Raw genomic sequence first — 14,001 nt, forward strand, 5'->3', positions numbered from 1 at the left:
TGTGATGTCTTAGTAAATATGTTGAAATTGGTAAATATGTCCCCACTATTCTGCCGTTTATGTGAGTGTGCATTTTTGATAAATTGAAAGGTTATGCACATTGAGAACCCTCCTTTATACGGACACTTTTACATCACCATATAATTTACCATGATGTGAGGTATAATTATATTGATGGGTACCTTAAAAAAATTACATCATATCACATTTTTCAGTCACTAATTTGCATTCCATTAAATAGTCAAATTCTACACAAAAAAATACGATAAGGTGAGATTTCCGGACCTTACTAAAAATCTCATCCCATTTAATGTCACCCTTGGGACGAGTTTTAATGAATTGCGATTTTTAGGCACTTACCAAAATCACACATTATCGTACTTTTTAAAATCATATTTTTTTTGCTGCAAATTTGCATATTTCATGGGATGTAAACTCCAGGGAAAAAATTCTGATAAAGTGCAAAAATTTGTAATATTTAGTCATGAAAACTTGCGATTTTGAGGACATGTGCGATTTTTACTGATGAAAATGTGCGAATATGAGGAAATGGGTGATTTTGTGTTAAAAAATGAAAATAAAATTGTGTGGGGTCCCCCCTCCTGAGCATAATCAGCCCCGAGGAAAGTGGGACAGTTAGGAGGTAGCCATCTCGGTGATTCAAGGGATCTTGAGAAACAGTGACAAGATACAGAGCATATAAATTAATTCTATCTAGTGTGAATTTTCTGATGTGTAACTAGATGATGCTTATGTGTAAAACACTTGCTGCACTCTGAGCAACTAAATGGTTTCTCTCCTGTGTGACTCCTCTGATGTATAACAAGGTTGTTTCTCTGTGTAAAGCACTTGCTACATTGAGAACATTTAAATGGTTTCTCTCCTGTGTGACTCCTCTGATGTGTAACTAGATGATGCTTATGTGTAAAACACTTGCTGCACTCTGAGCAACTAAATGGTTTCTCTCCAGTGTGACTCCTCTGATGTCTAACAAGGTTGTCTCTCTGTGTAAAGCACTTGCTACATTCAGAACATTTAAATGGTTTCTCTCCTGTGTGACTCCTCTGATGTATAACTAGATTTGACTTTTCTGTAAAACACTTGCTGCATTCTGAGCAACTAAATGGTTTCTCTCCTGTGTGAATCTTGTGATGTCTAATCAGTTCACACCTCTGTGTAAAACACTTGCTGCATTCAGAACATGTAAATGGTCTCTCTCCTGTGTGACTCCTCTGATGGATGAGAAGCTCTGATTTACATGTAAAGCGTTTGTCACACTCAGAGCACAGATGTGGTCTCTCTCCTGTGTGACTCCTCTGATGTCTGAGAAGCGCTGATTTATATGTAAAGCATTTGTCACACTCAGAGCACAGATGTGGTCTCTCTCCTGTGTGACTCCTCTGATGGATGAGAAGCTGTGATTTACATGTAAAGCGTTTGTCACACTCAGAGCACAGATGTGGTCTCTCTCCTGTGTGACTCCTCTGATGGATGAGAAGCTGTGATTTACATGTAAAGCATTTGTCACACTCAGAGCACAGATGTGGTCTCTCTCCTTTCAGACTCATCATGTAATAGATCAAAAACAAATAAGCTGTAGAAGGTTTCTACTATACAGAGAATAGCTTTTGGGAATCCTCCAGAGGTAGAAAAATGATGTCTGGTGGATTTATCTGTGTTGCTTTCCAAAATGTCTTCCAAATGAAAATCCAATTACTTATTTGTGCTGCAAGAAAAAAAATAGCTGTAGGTAACAGGTAATTCTACTATTACAGTATTAGTATTACTTTATATATTGAACATGGTGTGTGTGTATCTGTGTGTATATAAAAGTACAAAAGTGTGTGCCTGCACACCTCCCAACTTCTGGTGGCTCGGAAGAGTGAAAAGGGGGCATGGCCTTGCAGGGATGCTGTGGCCTCAGGCCACACCCCCAGGTTTTGCCCTCTGCATTGCTGTTGTCCCCCCAGCCAGAAGGGAATAGATGCTGTGAGCTTGCAAGCTGGGAGGATTCCCAACTCCCCCCCCCCCCCCCCTACGTGGGACACTGCTGGCCCTGGGAGGCACGGGAGACTGTCCCTAAACAATGGGAAGGTCCCGCAAAAAAAAATGGGACAGTTGGGAGGTATGTGTCTGTATATATAGATTTGTGCATGTACAGAAACCCCCCATGAAAATCCTGTGTTTGCCCCTGACAGCAATCACCTGCATTAAGCCGTTGTTACACAAATACTTAATTTTATGAAAGGCAGAGTCAATGCCCCCCAATCCTTCTGCCCTAGGCAGCTGCCTACTTGTAAACCCAGCCCTGAGTAAATTAGAAACTGACATTGTGCCAGAGTCTACAGCACATGTGCCAGTCTCCAGGAACATGGCTGCTGCTTCTTGTACCTGGAGACTACTCTATAGTGTATATATCTGTGTATACAGCTGCTGCACAATTCCCCAAGTGCTGTGATCTGGTGCTGCAGCGGTAATATGGGATGTTGGAGAAGTAAGTGTTATACATGTGGGCAGGGGGTGCAAGGTTATTTACTAAGATTATGCAACAACTTAATTATCCCAGCTGCTACATATCTGGCTAATGTGGTGTCATATGTTGTTCAGTGTAAAAAAAATTATATTTATTTTTAAATACAATATTTACAGATAATATAAAAATGTAGACTATAATGTTAACAGTAGGATACCCTTCCATATATAATTATACGATTATAGCATTATATGTAACCATTGTTAAAGTAAAACGCTTTAATTATATATGATAAGAACCTATCTGCACACATTTGATTATGTATCAGTATAATCTTATGTATAATATAATTACCTTACTCTGGGGATCCTTCCTCTGTCTCTCTCTTACTCCTCCGTCCTCCCAGCTCTCCAACCAGTAACTGATCCAGCAGCTCCTCCATCAGCTCCCAGTGGCCTGATACAGCCTATTTATAGTCACTCCTCCCCATCTCTCCCCAGTAGTTCCCAGGATGCCCTGCAGGAATTCTCACACTGAGAGGTGACATGTAAATTAGGGGCACATAACATTAGTATACAGTCATTCACCACAGCAGCTCCTCCTGCCCAGCTCCTTGTCTTGTAAATGAGGTGTAAATATTCCTAAAGTCACTTACTACAATGGGAAATGCTAATTACACCCTGGCAGGGTAACACCTTGTATAGTAATTAGATCACAACAGCCTCTGGCATCCTGTTATGTCACCAAAGGATCTTTGTTTAGGAGTCACCTATTGTCTGGGCAGCCAGTCAGCAGAAAGTCAGTAGGAACCTCACAATGATTCAGTGCTAAACTATAATAGAAATAGACATTTATATATAGAAAACCAGATCAAATGTTAAATGAAGACACTGCTGCTTGCAATGATGCTTGAAATACTCTTTATATTATACTTTCACTAATAACTTATATTACACCATCACTATTGGAACAACACAAACATAATCTGAATGTCCAATTTTAATTTAATTTTATTTATGGATTGGTAGAAACAAATAAAATTACAACGGTACTTGTGGATTATCACGACTCCCATTGCATGCCATCACATGCCATATATAGTGGCATGTGATGGCATGCGATGGCATGTGATTTTTGCCGTTTTTACAGTTTTTAACATGTGTTTTTTAACAGAAAAGCATCCAAATGCATTGAAAATTAGTATCAAACATGTTCAATGGCCCCCAAATGTCATTTTTGAGGCTGTACCACCCCCACTATCAATGCGAACCGGAAGCGTGGCGAGCGCAGCGAGCCCGCGAGGGGTGGCGGTATGCGTCCTACGACCTTTTCATACCCCCACTATCCACGTCGGTGTGGAGTTGTGAATAGAAAGTGTGGCGAGGGGACGCGGACACCTGTGAAGCCCGCGAGGGGACGCCACGCTTCGGGCACACTTTCTATTCTCAACTCCACGCCGACGTGGATAGTGGGGGTATGAAAAGGTCGTAGGACGCGTACTGCCGACACTCGCGGGCTCGCTGCGCTCGCCACGCTTCGGGTTCGCGTTGATAGTGGGGGTGGTACAGCCTCAAAAATGACATTTGGGGACCATTGAACATGTTTGATACTAATTTCAATGCATTTGGATGCTTTTCTGTTAAAAAACCCATGCGATCGCATGCGATCAAATCGCATGCTATGAGATGCAATTTTTTCATGTGCGATGGCCATCGTGGGAGCCATGATACTCCACAAGTACCATTACAACTGTTTGAAACTGAGGGGGCGTGACCATGGGGAGCACGCTCCAATATCCTGAACAGCTAAAATTCAGCTACCCCCGGTGAACCTGTCTAATCCTGCCCAGTGCCGAGCTAAATTCCAGGTACCTTGGCATGGCCGCTAGCTCAGAGGAGGAGGGGGTCCCGAATGCTGCAGCGAGCAGTGTGCAGGAGGATGCCGGGTGGATGCCGACGAGCGTTTCGGGAGGTAGCTGGAAGGAGCCGCACAGTGGATGAGTGACGGAGGTTGGAGGGAGCAGTGTGCGGGCGGACGCCGACGAGTGAGCCGGAAAGAGTCGCTCAGTGACTGAGTGACGGAGCGGCTGTGAGAGAGCCGGCTCCGTCATCACAGCAGCAGCAGCAAGCCGCAGCAAGTGGAAGGGTACAGGGGAGACTGCAGGCTGCGGAAACAGTGGAGTGGAGCGAGGGGAGACCAGTATCTTGTTGGACCCAGAGCCTGGGGGACGTTAGGGCAGTGGAGAGTGGTGGCAGCAGATTGGAGCCACCTGCCACAGGGCTGAGTGAGTACAGTACAATATTATCTCTGTGCTGTTTACTTTTGAATACTAAATATACTCTAGCTAATACTGCATGACAACCACGTGGCTCTGAACCATTTAACTACAGACACAGGTCCACATCTCCCCCCCCCCTCTTCCTTCTATTGTGTATTACCCCCCAGACAAACAAAAAAGGGGCAAAAATAAAATGGGGAAAACACAAAACGCGGCAGCCAGGGCCGGATTTATGACTAGGCCCGTGAGGCACGGGCCTAGGGGCGGCACCTATTAGGGGCGGCATGACAGGCTGCCTGTCACTGTGTTAATAGTCACCACCAGTCCAGTCCAGACTGAGTGACCTGAGTGACCAGACAGCAACAGTAGTGACAAGCGGCGCTGCACCCTGCCCGTTTTATTAACTATTGAATGCGCACTGCTCTTTTGTCTGCCCCCCGCAGTGCGCTGACAACACCACTGAGGCTGAGTTGTTCACTAGACCTCAGCCAGTGATCTTAAATATGCTCCCAGGAGTAGATGCCCGACGCGACGGCCGGGGTGCAAGAGCCGCCCACAGAGCAGCAGACGTCTGGTGGCCGGGGCTAAGGAGCCGCCCGGGAATCAGAAGACACTCAGTGGCCGGGGAGCAGGAGGTGCCCTGGGAGCAGGAGGAGGCAGTCATCAGCCAGGCAGCATGAGATGACTGGTGGCCGGGGCGCAGCATGCAGCCGGAGACGGTGGAGAGCAGTATGCAATTGGTGGCCGGGGAGCAGGAGAGCCTGCCATTAGGGAGCAGGAGACCCGACAATGCTGGTGGTGAGCAGACCTGCCTCCTCTCCCCACTCTCTCTTCTCATCCCGTCACCTTACCCCCTCCCTCTTTTGCCCCCATCACCTCACCCTTCTCCTGCCCCCTCACCAACCTCTATGTGGCTCCGTCACCATACCCCCCCTCTCCCCGTCACCTCTAGCATGCCAGTGGATGTGTACGCTAACACATCCCCCCGCATACGGCCGTGAGGAGAAATTATTCGATAGTCACTCACCATCGAATTATTTCTCTAGCCTTTGCTCTGAAAAGTCTATACTTACTTTTCAGATGCTCACTAACTGCCAAATTTGTCGATGTTAGTCACCCACCCCAAAGAGGCACAGACATACCTGCGTTCACAGGTGTCCGCCCAGCTTTTTCATGGGAGTGCACACTTTTTTTTTTTTTTGGTGGACCCCTGCATGCCCCCTAGTGAGTGAACACCCTGGCAAGTGTGAAACTGGCCTAGGGCATTTGCTCTGGGGGTTTGCACATGCGCATGTTTTGTAGTACTCATGTACTGAATATGTTAGAATTGGGGGGGGGGGCAAAAGTTTTGTGCCTAGGGGCGGCCTGACCCCTAAATTCGCCCCTGGCGGCAGCTGCGAATTGCCTCGCAAACTATGCAAGGCCCCCGGTAACTCCAACAAAGTTCCCACCCTTTTACCCCCCCTGAAGGTGAAAAACCTATAGAGCAGAGCGTTGCCTCTATACAAAAGGTGTTATCGCATTAGCTGCCAGTGAAGGCCGCCTGACCAATAAAATTGAAAAAGTCCAGGAGGATCTAGATCTGATAAAGCAGACAGTACAACAGATCCGGGAATGGGTAATGGAGGTGGAAAATCGCACCTCAGCTCTGGAGGACGTGATCACTCCTTTATTAGGGAAGATGGACGATATCGCCACTCAAATAAAATCCATTAACGCCAAAATGACTGATATGGAGGGGCGCCTCCGCAGAAACAATTTGAGATTTGTGGGGTTGCCAGAAAAAGCTGAAGGACAAAACCCTGAACAGTTTATACAAAAATGGCTAATTGACACCTACGGGCAGGGGGCCTTCTCCAAATTCTTTATGGTGGAAAGAGCCCATAGAATACCCATGAGAGCTCTCCCCCCAGGGTCGCTGCCCCGCACCTTTATTATTAAGCTTCTGCACTATTCAGTATACAATACTGAAAATGGGCAGAAATAAAGGCCCTCCGACCTGGGACAATATAAAGGTATCCATCTTCCCGGATTATGCAGGAGAAGTTCAATGGGAAAGGGCCCAGTTCTACTCTATTAAAAAACGTTTAAGAGAGTTGGACCTGCAATATTCAATGATGTTCCCAGCAAAACTCGGCGTGGTACATGATGGCTCAACAAAGTTCTTTAATACGCCTAAAGAGGCTGCAAGCTGGTTAGATGGTAATTTCCCAGCAAAGTGCATGGTGAATTCCAGTTAAGAATACGGCGATATGTAAATGAACTTTCGGAAAATGGACTTTGCCCAGAATATTAGTACTGAAAGAGAAAAGGAATGTTTTTTTCCCTCGCTCCTGAGGGCTGTGTTTTTTTTTTCTCTTCCCCACTTTTCTCCTCTCTCTTGGTTTCTTTCTTGTCATATCAAGCAATTTAACTGTATATGATATATTAATTGCTGGGGTACAACATTTGGCATAAGGCAATTATAAATTAACCATTTGGTAGAAGGAGGGTTCACTTGCAGCAAACATAGAGAAACAGGAGTGGGGGAGGACCCCCAGCTTGTGGTCATTATATATATTGTCCCCAAAAAAAGAAAAAAAAAAGGGGGGGGAGGGGGAGAGAAGGGGCGGAGAGAAGGGGGATGTGGGTTATGGGAGGGGGGACAGGCTTGGGAGGGGGAGAGGCATGTCAGAAGGATAGGAAGGCATGCAGGGAGGGGGAGGGGAGGGGTAGGGTAGAGGCTATAAGGTTAACAGCATTACATTTAATGGTATACATTATTGGTGGGAAGATCTATAATTTGAAGGGTCCATTCACACATACGCTGATATGGTGCCGATAAAATATTCCCTCCTGTCATGGAATGTACGGGGGATGAACATCAAAATTAAAAGAGCATTGGTGATGCGACAAATACGACAGTACGCCTTAGACATAATATGCCTGCAAGAAACACACCTGGTGGGAAACAAGTTGTTATCCCTCAAAAAAGCTTGGATTGGATGGGCCTACCACTCCCCCTTTACATCCACGTCTCGAGGGGTATCTATACTGATCAGAAAGGGAATACCTTTTTCCAAGGAAACAGTAGAGATAGATTAGAAACCTCTTGGCAAAAGTTCTTTGAACATTTGGGGGGTATTCAAAGCCTACCTTAGAGGCACCTTGATCAGTGGCGCCGGAACGGGGGGGGGGCTAGGGGGCAGCTTCCCCCCCCCCCAAATTACTGAGGCGCTAAAGCAGGGGTGGGGAACCTCCGGCCCGCGGGCCGGATACGGCCCCCGCACCCAGTATGTCCGGCCCGCCTATATTACAGCCGCCCGCCTGCCTATATTAAAGAAGTATCATCAGCCCGGCCACCTATATTTCATACCAGCCGCCGGGGATGGCTGCTGCCGCCGGGGAGATGTGCATAAGACAAAAAAGATAAAAAAACAAAACAAATAGAATGTCAAGGGAATCCAGGGAGATGCTAGATGGTCCACTGACCCTCCTCGAGGTGGAAGAGGCAATATCGTCGATTCCCGGTGGCAAGGCACTGTGTCTCGACGGTATACCACAGGAGCTATATAAAAAATATAGTAAATTCTTTTCACAGAAATTTCAATTAGTATGTCAGAGGCCCTAATTATAATTCTACTGAAAAAAGACAAAGACCCCAAAAATATGGACTCTCATAGACCCATTTCCCTGCTGACTAATGATATAAAAATTCTTGCTAAGATCTTATCAGCCAGATTAAATAGAGTAATAGGGGAAATTATTCATGAAGACCAAACAGGCTTCATGCCTGGGAGGTCAACTACAACCTATTTGAGAAGGCTATACGGCCAACTCCAAACCCCACAGGAAATAGGAGGGAACCCAGTGGTGGTCTCTCTTGATGCTGCTAAGGCATTTGATACAACTGAATGGGGTTTTCTATGGGAGGCTCTAGAATGGGTAGGAATTTGCCCAGTTTTTATAAACTGAGTGAGACTGCTATATGTTTCCCCATCAGCTACGGTGTCTGTTAATAAATACATCTCCCCCAGGCACCCGTAAAGGCTGCCCAATGTGGCCAGCTCTATTCACCATAGCAATGGAGCCGCTGGCAGGCATGATTAGAGAAAGTACATCGTTCCAGGGTCTAAAAATAGGTACTAGAGAAGACCAAATTGCTCTATATGCCGATGACATTCTGTTTATTCCTGCAGGATCATGAAATAGCAATGCTCTGGGTTCTGGAGGTGATTAATGTCTTCGGCATATACTTTGGCTTATGGATCAACTGGAGCAAGTAACATATTTTATCCTTAAATGAAAATAGACCTACAGCTTTGGATACAGCCACACCACTGAAGTGGGTGGATGAATTCAAATACCTTGGAATATGGGTTTCTATGGACACATCAAAATTCAAAGCTCTCAATATAAACCCCCAAATTGAATACATAAAATCTAAAATTAAACCTTGGGCCTTAACAATGTTAAGTGCACCCACATGCCACCTCCACTATCAACGCCAACCCGAAGCGTGGCGAGCACAGTGGGGCGGCAGTACGCGTCCTCCAATCTTTTCATACCCCCACTATCCATGTCGGCGTGGAGTTGACTTTATATAGTGTGGCGAGCGCAGTGAGCCACCGAGCCTGAAGCGTGGCAAGCGCACGCGCATTACTTCACATGTATTCTGCGTCCACTCGCCACGCTTCGGGCTCGGTGGCTCGCTGCGCTCGCCACACTATATAAATTCAACTCCACACCAACGTGGATAGTGGGGGTATGAAAAGGTCGGAGGACTGGTACCGCCGCCCCTCACGGGTTCGCGCTTCGGGTTGGCGTTGAAAGTATGGGTGGCGTGGGGGTGCTTTTAACATTGTAAGAACCTATTACGATGTTTATACAATTATTTATCTTATAAGGGGCACATTTAACATTGAAAACACCCATTAGGGTTCTTATACAATTTAAATTTTTATACCATTGTATATGCCATACAATGGCATACAATTCGATGGTATACAATTAAAAATTTTTTAACATCAGCTAACATCGTATCGCATCACATTGCACACCATCGTATGCCTTATGGTATGTGATGCGATGGGCGCCGTGATAATACACAAGTACCAAATGCCCTCCATCTGTTAGAACTGAGAGAATTACAGGTACAAGAAGTGTGGGTACAAAAAGGAATAAATGGATTAGGGCAGTTATATGAGGAGGAGAACCTGAGAACTTTTCAGCCCTTGAAAACTGCATTCTCGCTACCAAACAACTATCTTTTCAGATATTTGCAGATAAGACATGCCCTGGAAGTTCAGTTTGAAAACATAAATCCCATCATAAAAGAATCGTTAACTAAGAAATTGGTCATCAGATCTCCCCAAAGGCATGAGGTCTCCTTCTTCTATAAGGCCCTGACTCAGGTATCACATGATAAGGGGCTAGTGGAATTGAAGGATAAGTGGGAAAGGGATCTGGGGGGGGAATAACAAAGGAGGATTGGGAGGAAGCAGTGAGTAACATCCGTAAAGCCACAAATTAAGCCAAGTTTCAACAGGTCCAATTGTTTATAATCCATAGGATATATATAACACCAGAGCAAATGTACAAATTTGGGGGTACAAAAAGCACTCGATGCCCGAAATGTGTAGTTAACACGGGTTCATTCTGGCACCTACTATGGGAATGCCCCAAGGTGGCAGCATTCTGGACAGGGGTGATAGAAGCTACCCAAAAATGAATGCACCCCTCGCACATGTATCCTAGCCGTAGTAGAGAATACATCACTATGTAACGGCGATAAACTACTACTGATACAGCTATGCACCCTGGCCAAGATATGCATTGCCAGAAAGTGGATGGCAAAAGAGGGGCCCAGCTTAGACGCATGGCTAGCTTTGGTACACGCCACTAAGGACCATGAGAGATACATCCATATGGCTAGGGGCACGGTCCAGAAATTCCATAAAATATGGGACAGAGTGACGGCCTCCATGGTGGCCAATTGACCAAAAAGGGACCCTAGGCTACACAGGAACCTGAACGAGGGTACAGATCAACCCCACATAAAATAGTAGCTATTATTAATTGCCTGACTAAATGGGCAAATAACTGACTTAAGTTAACCTAAGGGCCGGGGGGGGGGGGGGGTTAGGGTAGGACACCAATAAAAGGATGTATGACTGTTAATAGCGCATAATGTACATAAGCATGTGGTTGGGGTGAGGCGTCTCGGCCCAAGCGCCCATATAACCACAATTAAAGAGATTATAATTCTATAGAAAAGTAATAATTAAAATAATAAGTAATAGAGAGAAATAGTATTTTATTCACCGTGCAAGTATGGTTGGTAACCAATATAAATGGACAATAAGAACACAATCACATTAGCACAAAATACAGTAGTGAGCACAATGAAAGATTTAATGAGCACATGTATAAAGAAAAATCCAGAATAAAAAAAAAAAAAGAGGAAGACACATCACAAACGTAAGTAGCACTTGACTAATTGCGTCATTAAGTCACATGTTTGATTGAGAAAGAATCTATACACAACCAGCGGTACATACTGAAATAAAAGCTTCCATTTCTGGTAGCATAATCAATCAGGGCGAAGGGGTTGGGGACGCCGATCCACAAACCACAGAAGAATAAACAAACTAAGCAGAGATTAAATGTGTTTGTATCCATAACCTGTCTGTGTACAGGAATTAACTGTATGAGTTTACAGCCAAACACTCTTATGTTATTTAACTTGTTACTTAACTTTTTAAATAGAAGTTTTGTATTGGGGGGGGGAGAAAAAATAAAGATTGAATTTAAAAAACTGTTTGAATCTGTATAACTGGTTTGTGGATTCTCACTAATATATAAATTATGGCAAGTAACAGATTTATATCAGATAAATATTAATCACACAATATGAAATTAATAATGTACTTTATCACAATGGCCCTTATTCTGATCGGTGCGGCCAGAGCCGATTATGCGGCCAGGACCGTGCGTGCGAAACCCCGCCTTCCATACGGATCGCCAACTCCGTCCATATGCGGTAAGAAGCTGGCCGAACGGACCGCACGTGTAATTTTCAGGGAATACGCCTCCCCCATCATTCGATGGTCGCAGACCATCGAATGCAGGACCGAATCCACCAGCACCCGCAACCTCAGACCACACGGACATTTTTCCGTGCAAAAGCAGGGATTTGGGCGGGCAGCTGACATCCGGCGATGTCATATGTCCGCCCCCTACACGTGCGTCACGGCCGCATTACCATACGTACGCCCAGCGTTTTCATGGGCACTCCCATGAAATGCGGGGCGTATGCATATGGTAATGAGCCCAAATAGCCCTTCACGCCCCTCTCCACCCCCTGTTCGGAGTGTTCAAATATCATGCGGGATTTGGCCGTACGCCCCGCTCGCACATGCGCAGAGACGCCTCTGCACATGCGCAGACACAAAACATCGGCGGACCGAACGCACGCGGATATATCCGCACCGATCAGAATAAGGGCCAATGTGACATTGGGTATTGTCTTATTTTAGCAATTAACATAAAACCATAAAAAACAGAATTACAGTTGAAATATGTAATTGGAAGGAATACAACCCATAGGGAAAGGGCAACTTATGTTTGTCCCGAGGATGAATGAAGGGATAGGATAGAAGAGCTGTCAATTAATCAAATGCAAGGTCGGATCTTCCTCTGCTATAAAACACCCTCTAGCCCAGCAGTCAGGTTTGCCCAGATGAAGCTCACTGTGACCTGCACATAGGCAATCAGTACTTCTGTGTATTCAGCACAGTTATATCGCTGTCAGACCATTATCACAGATAGCTGATAGCATCTAGTACTCAGTACCTGTATAAACGCTGGTGCAGACCCATTAAGAACATTAATAGTCAGGTGAGACACACTTAGCACTTTGTGTCTGCAGGAACGCCAGCGCCGACATGCTGAGAATCAGCAATCAGCTGTGACATGCATATGGAGTAAGTGCCGATGGATGAATAGAGCGGGGCAGTGTCCCATAATAATTAGCACTTAGTTGCTATACTGTGCCGCTATAACATAAACTAGTATGTGCCCATGGAAATATAACCTGTATTACACCAATATAAAATCATCTGAATAAAGGCTCTGATAACCCCTTCAGTGGCGGGTTTTTATTACCATGTCACCTCTCCCAGGGCGGGTTTTTATTACCATGTCACCTCTCCCAGGGTGGGTTTTTAAATAATGAGTTGATCATGAAAATTCATCTTACAATAATTTGTTTAAGAATACAATAAGTAGTTTTCAGAATATGTTGCCATGAAGGCAGACTATAAGCAAAATCACACACACAAATTCTAATACTGTCTTTTGGTGTAATCATTTACAAAGCAGCCTTCTGGATGTAATGGGATGTCCCACACAGCTTACATTCCCAGTTTTTGAGGGTCTTCCTCCCATGAACACTTTCCTATTCATCGTATACTTTTCTAAAATCCCATGAATGACTTTATGTCTAAATTGTAGGAGACTGCAGTTTTCATCACCACTTTTCCCATATATATAATATGGGCAATCACAAGAGTTATATCAAATGAAAGAATAGTTTCCTATACCATCTGACACTCTTTCTGAGGCATTCATATGGTTTTATTTTTTGGTTTAATCTGTCTACTCCTCCCATGTTTGCCTTGTAGTCTAGAACTGCCTCTGGCTTCTTCACCTGTGTGACATAGTCTTCCCATTTGATTGCTGCTTAAATTCCTGATGTGTAGCATCAATTTCTTCAATTTAGCAGCCTGCAGTTCCTTTGGCATTTCCTTTCTTTGTAAGTTAACTGTTCCACAGGCTCCAAAACCACGACATTGCAGCTGAAGGAAAGGCATAGGACTCGAGAACCATCGGTCCATGAAAACAACATATCCTTTACCGATAAGTTCTGGGCACAGCACAAGTTTGGTCACTGAAGCATGGCTTATTAGTTTATATGAAGTACTCTCTCCCTCCCGCCCTTCTTCACCTTGGCCAGTGTAAATGAAAGTCCCAGGCATATCCTCATTGTGATTCACATATGAAAAATATTTGTATTCCAAACCTAACTCTCTTTGGAGGAATATATTGTTTCATTGGTTGCCTTCCTTTGAATAGCATAATGCTTTCATCTACAGAAATATATTGCTCGGGCATATATGTTTTTCTAGTGGATATAGATTTGAGGATTTCGCACTGGATTTATGCCAAGTAGTATATTTTACATGATAGGATTTTATTGGCAGCGTTTGCT

At 44.7% G+C, this 14,001-nt stretch overlaps 1 protein-coding gene across 1 annotated transcript in view; it reads right to left on the bottom strand.

The window, feature by feature from the left end:
• LOC146073313 (uncharacterized) overlaps positions 1–13,196 on the bottom strand; it is a 31,729-nt gene extending 18,533 nt beyond the window's left edge. The window contains exons 1-2 of the mRNA XM_083180491.1: positions 13,149–13,196; positions 718–1,415 (exon numbers count right to left, since the gene is read on the bottom strand). Of these exons, the coding sequence (XP_083036617.1) occupies positions 718–1,415; positions 13,149–13,196 (746 nt within the window). The remainder of the gene's footprint in view (positions 1–717; positions 1,416–13,148) is intronic.
• Between the last annotated feature and the right edge of the window lie 805 nt (positions 13,197–14,001).

The sequence above is a fragment of the Crinia signifera genome, chromosome 4 (assembly GCF_055691185.1).
Source record: "Crinia signifera chromosome 4, ASM5569118v1, whole genome shotgun sequence".
Lineage (NCBI taxonomy): Eukaryota > Metazoa > Chordata > Amphibia > Anura > Myobatrachidae > Crinia > Crinia signifera.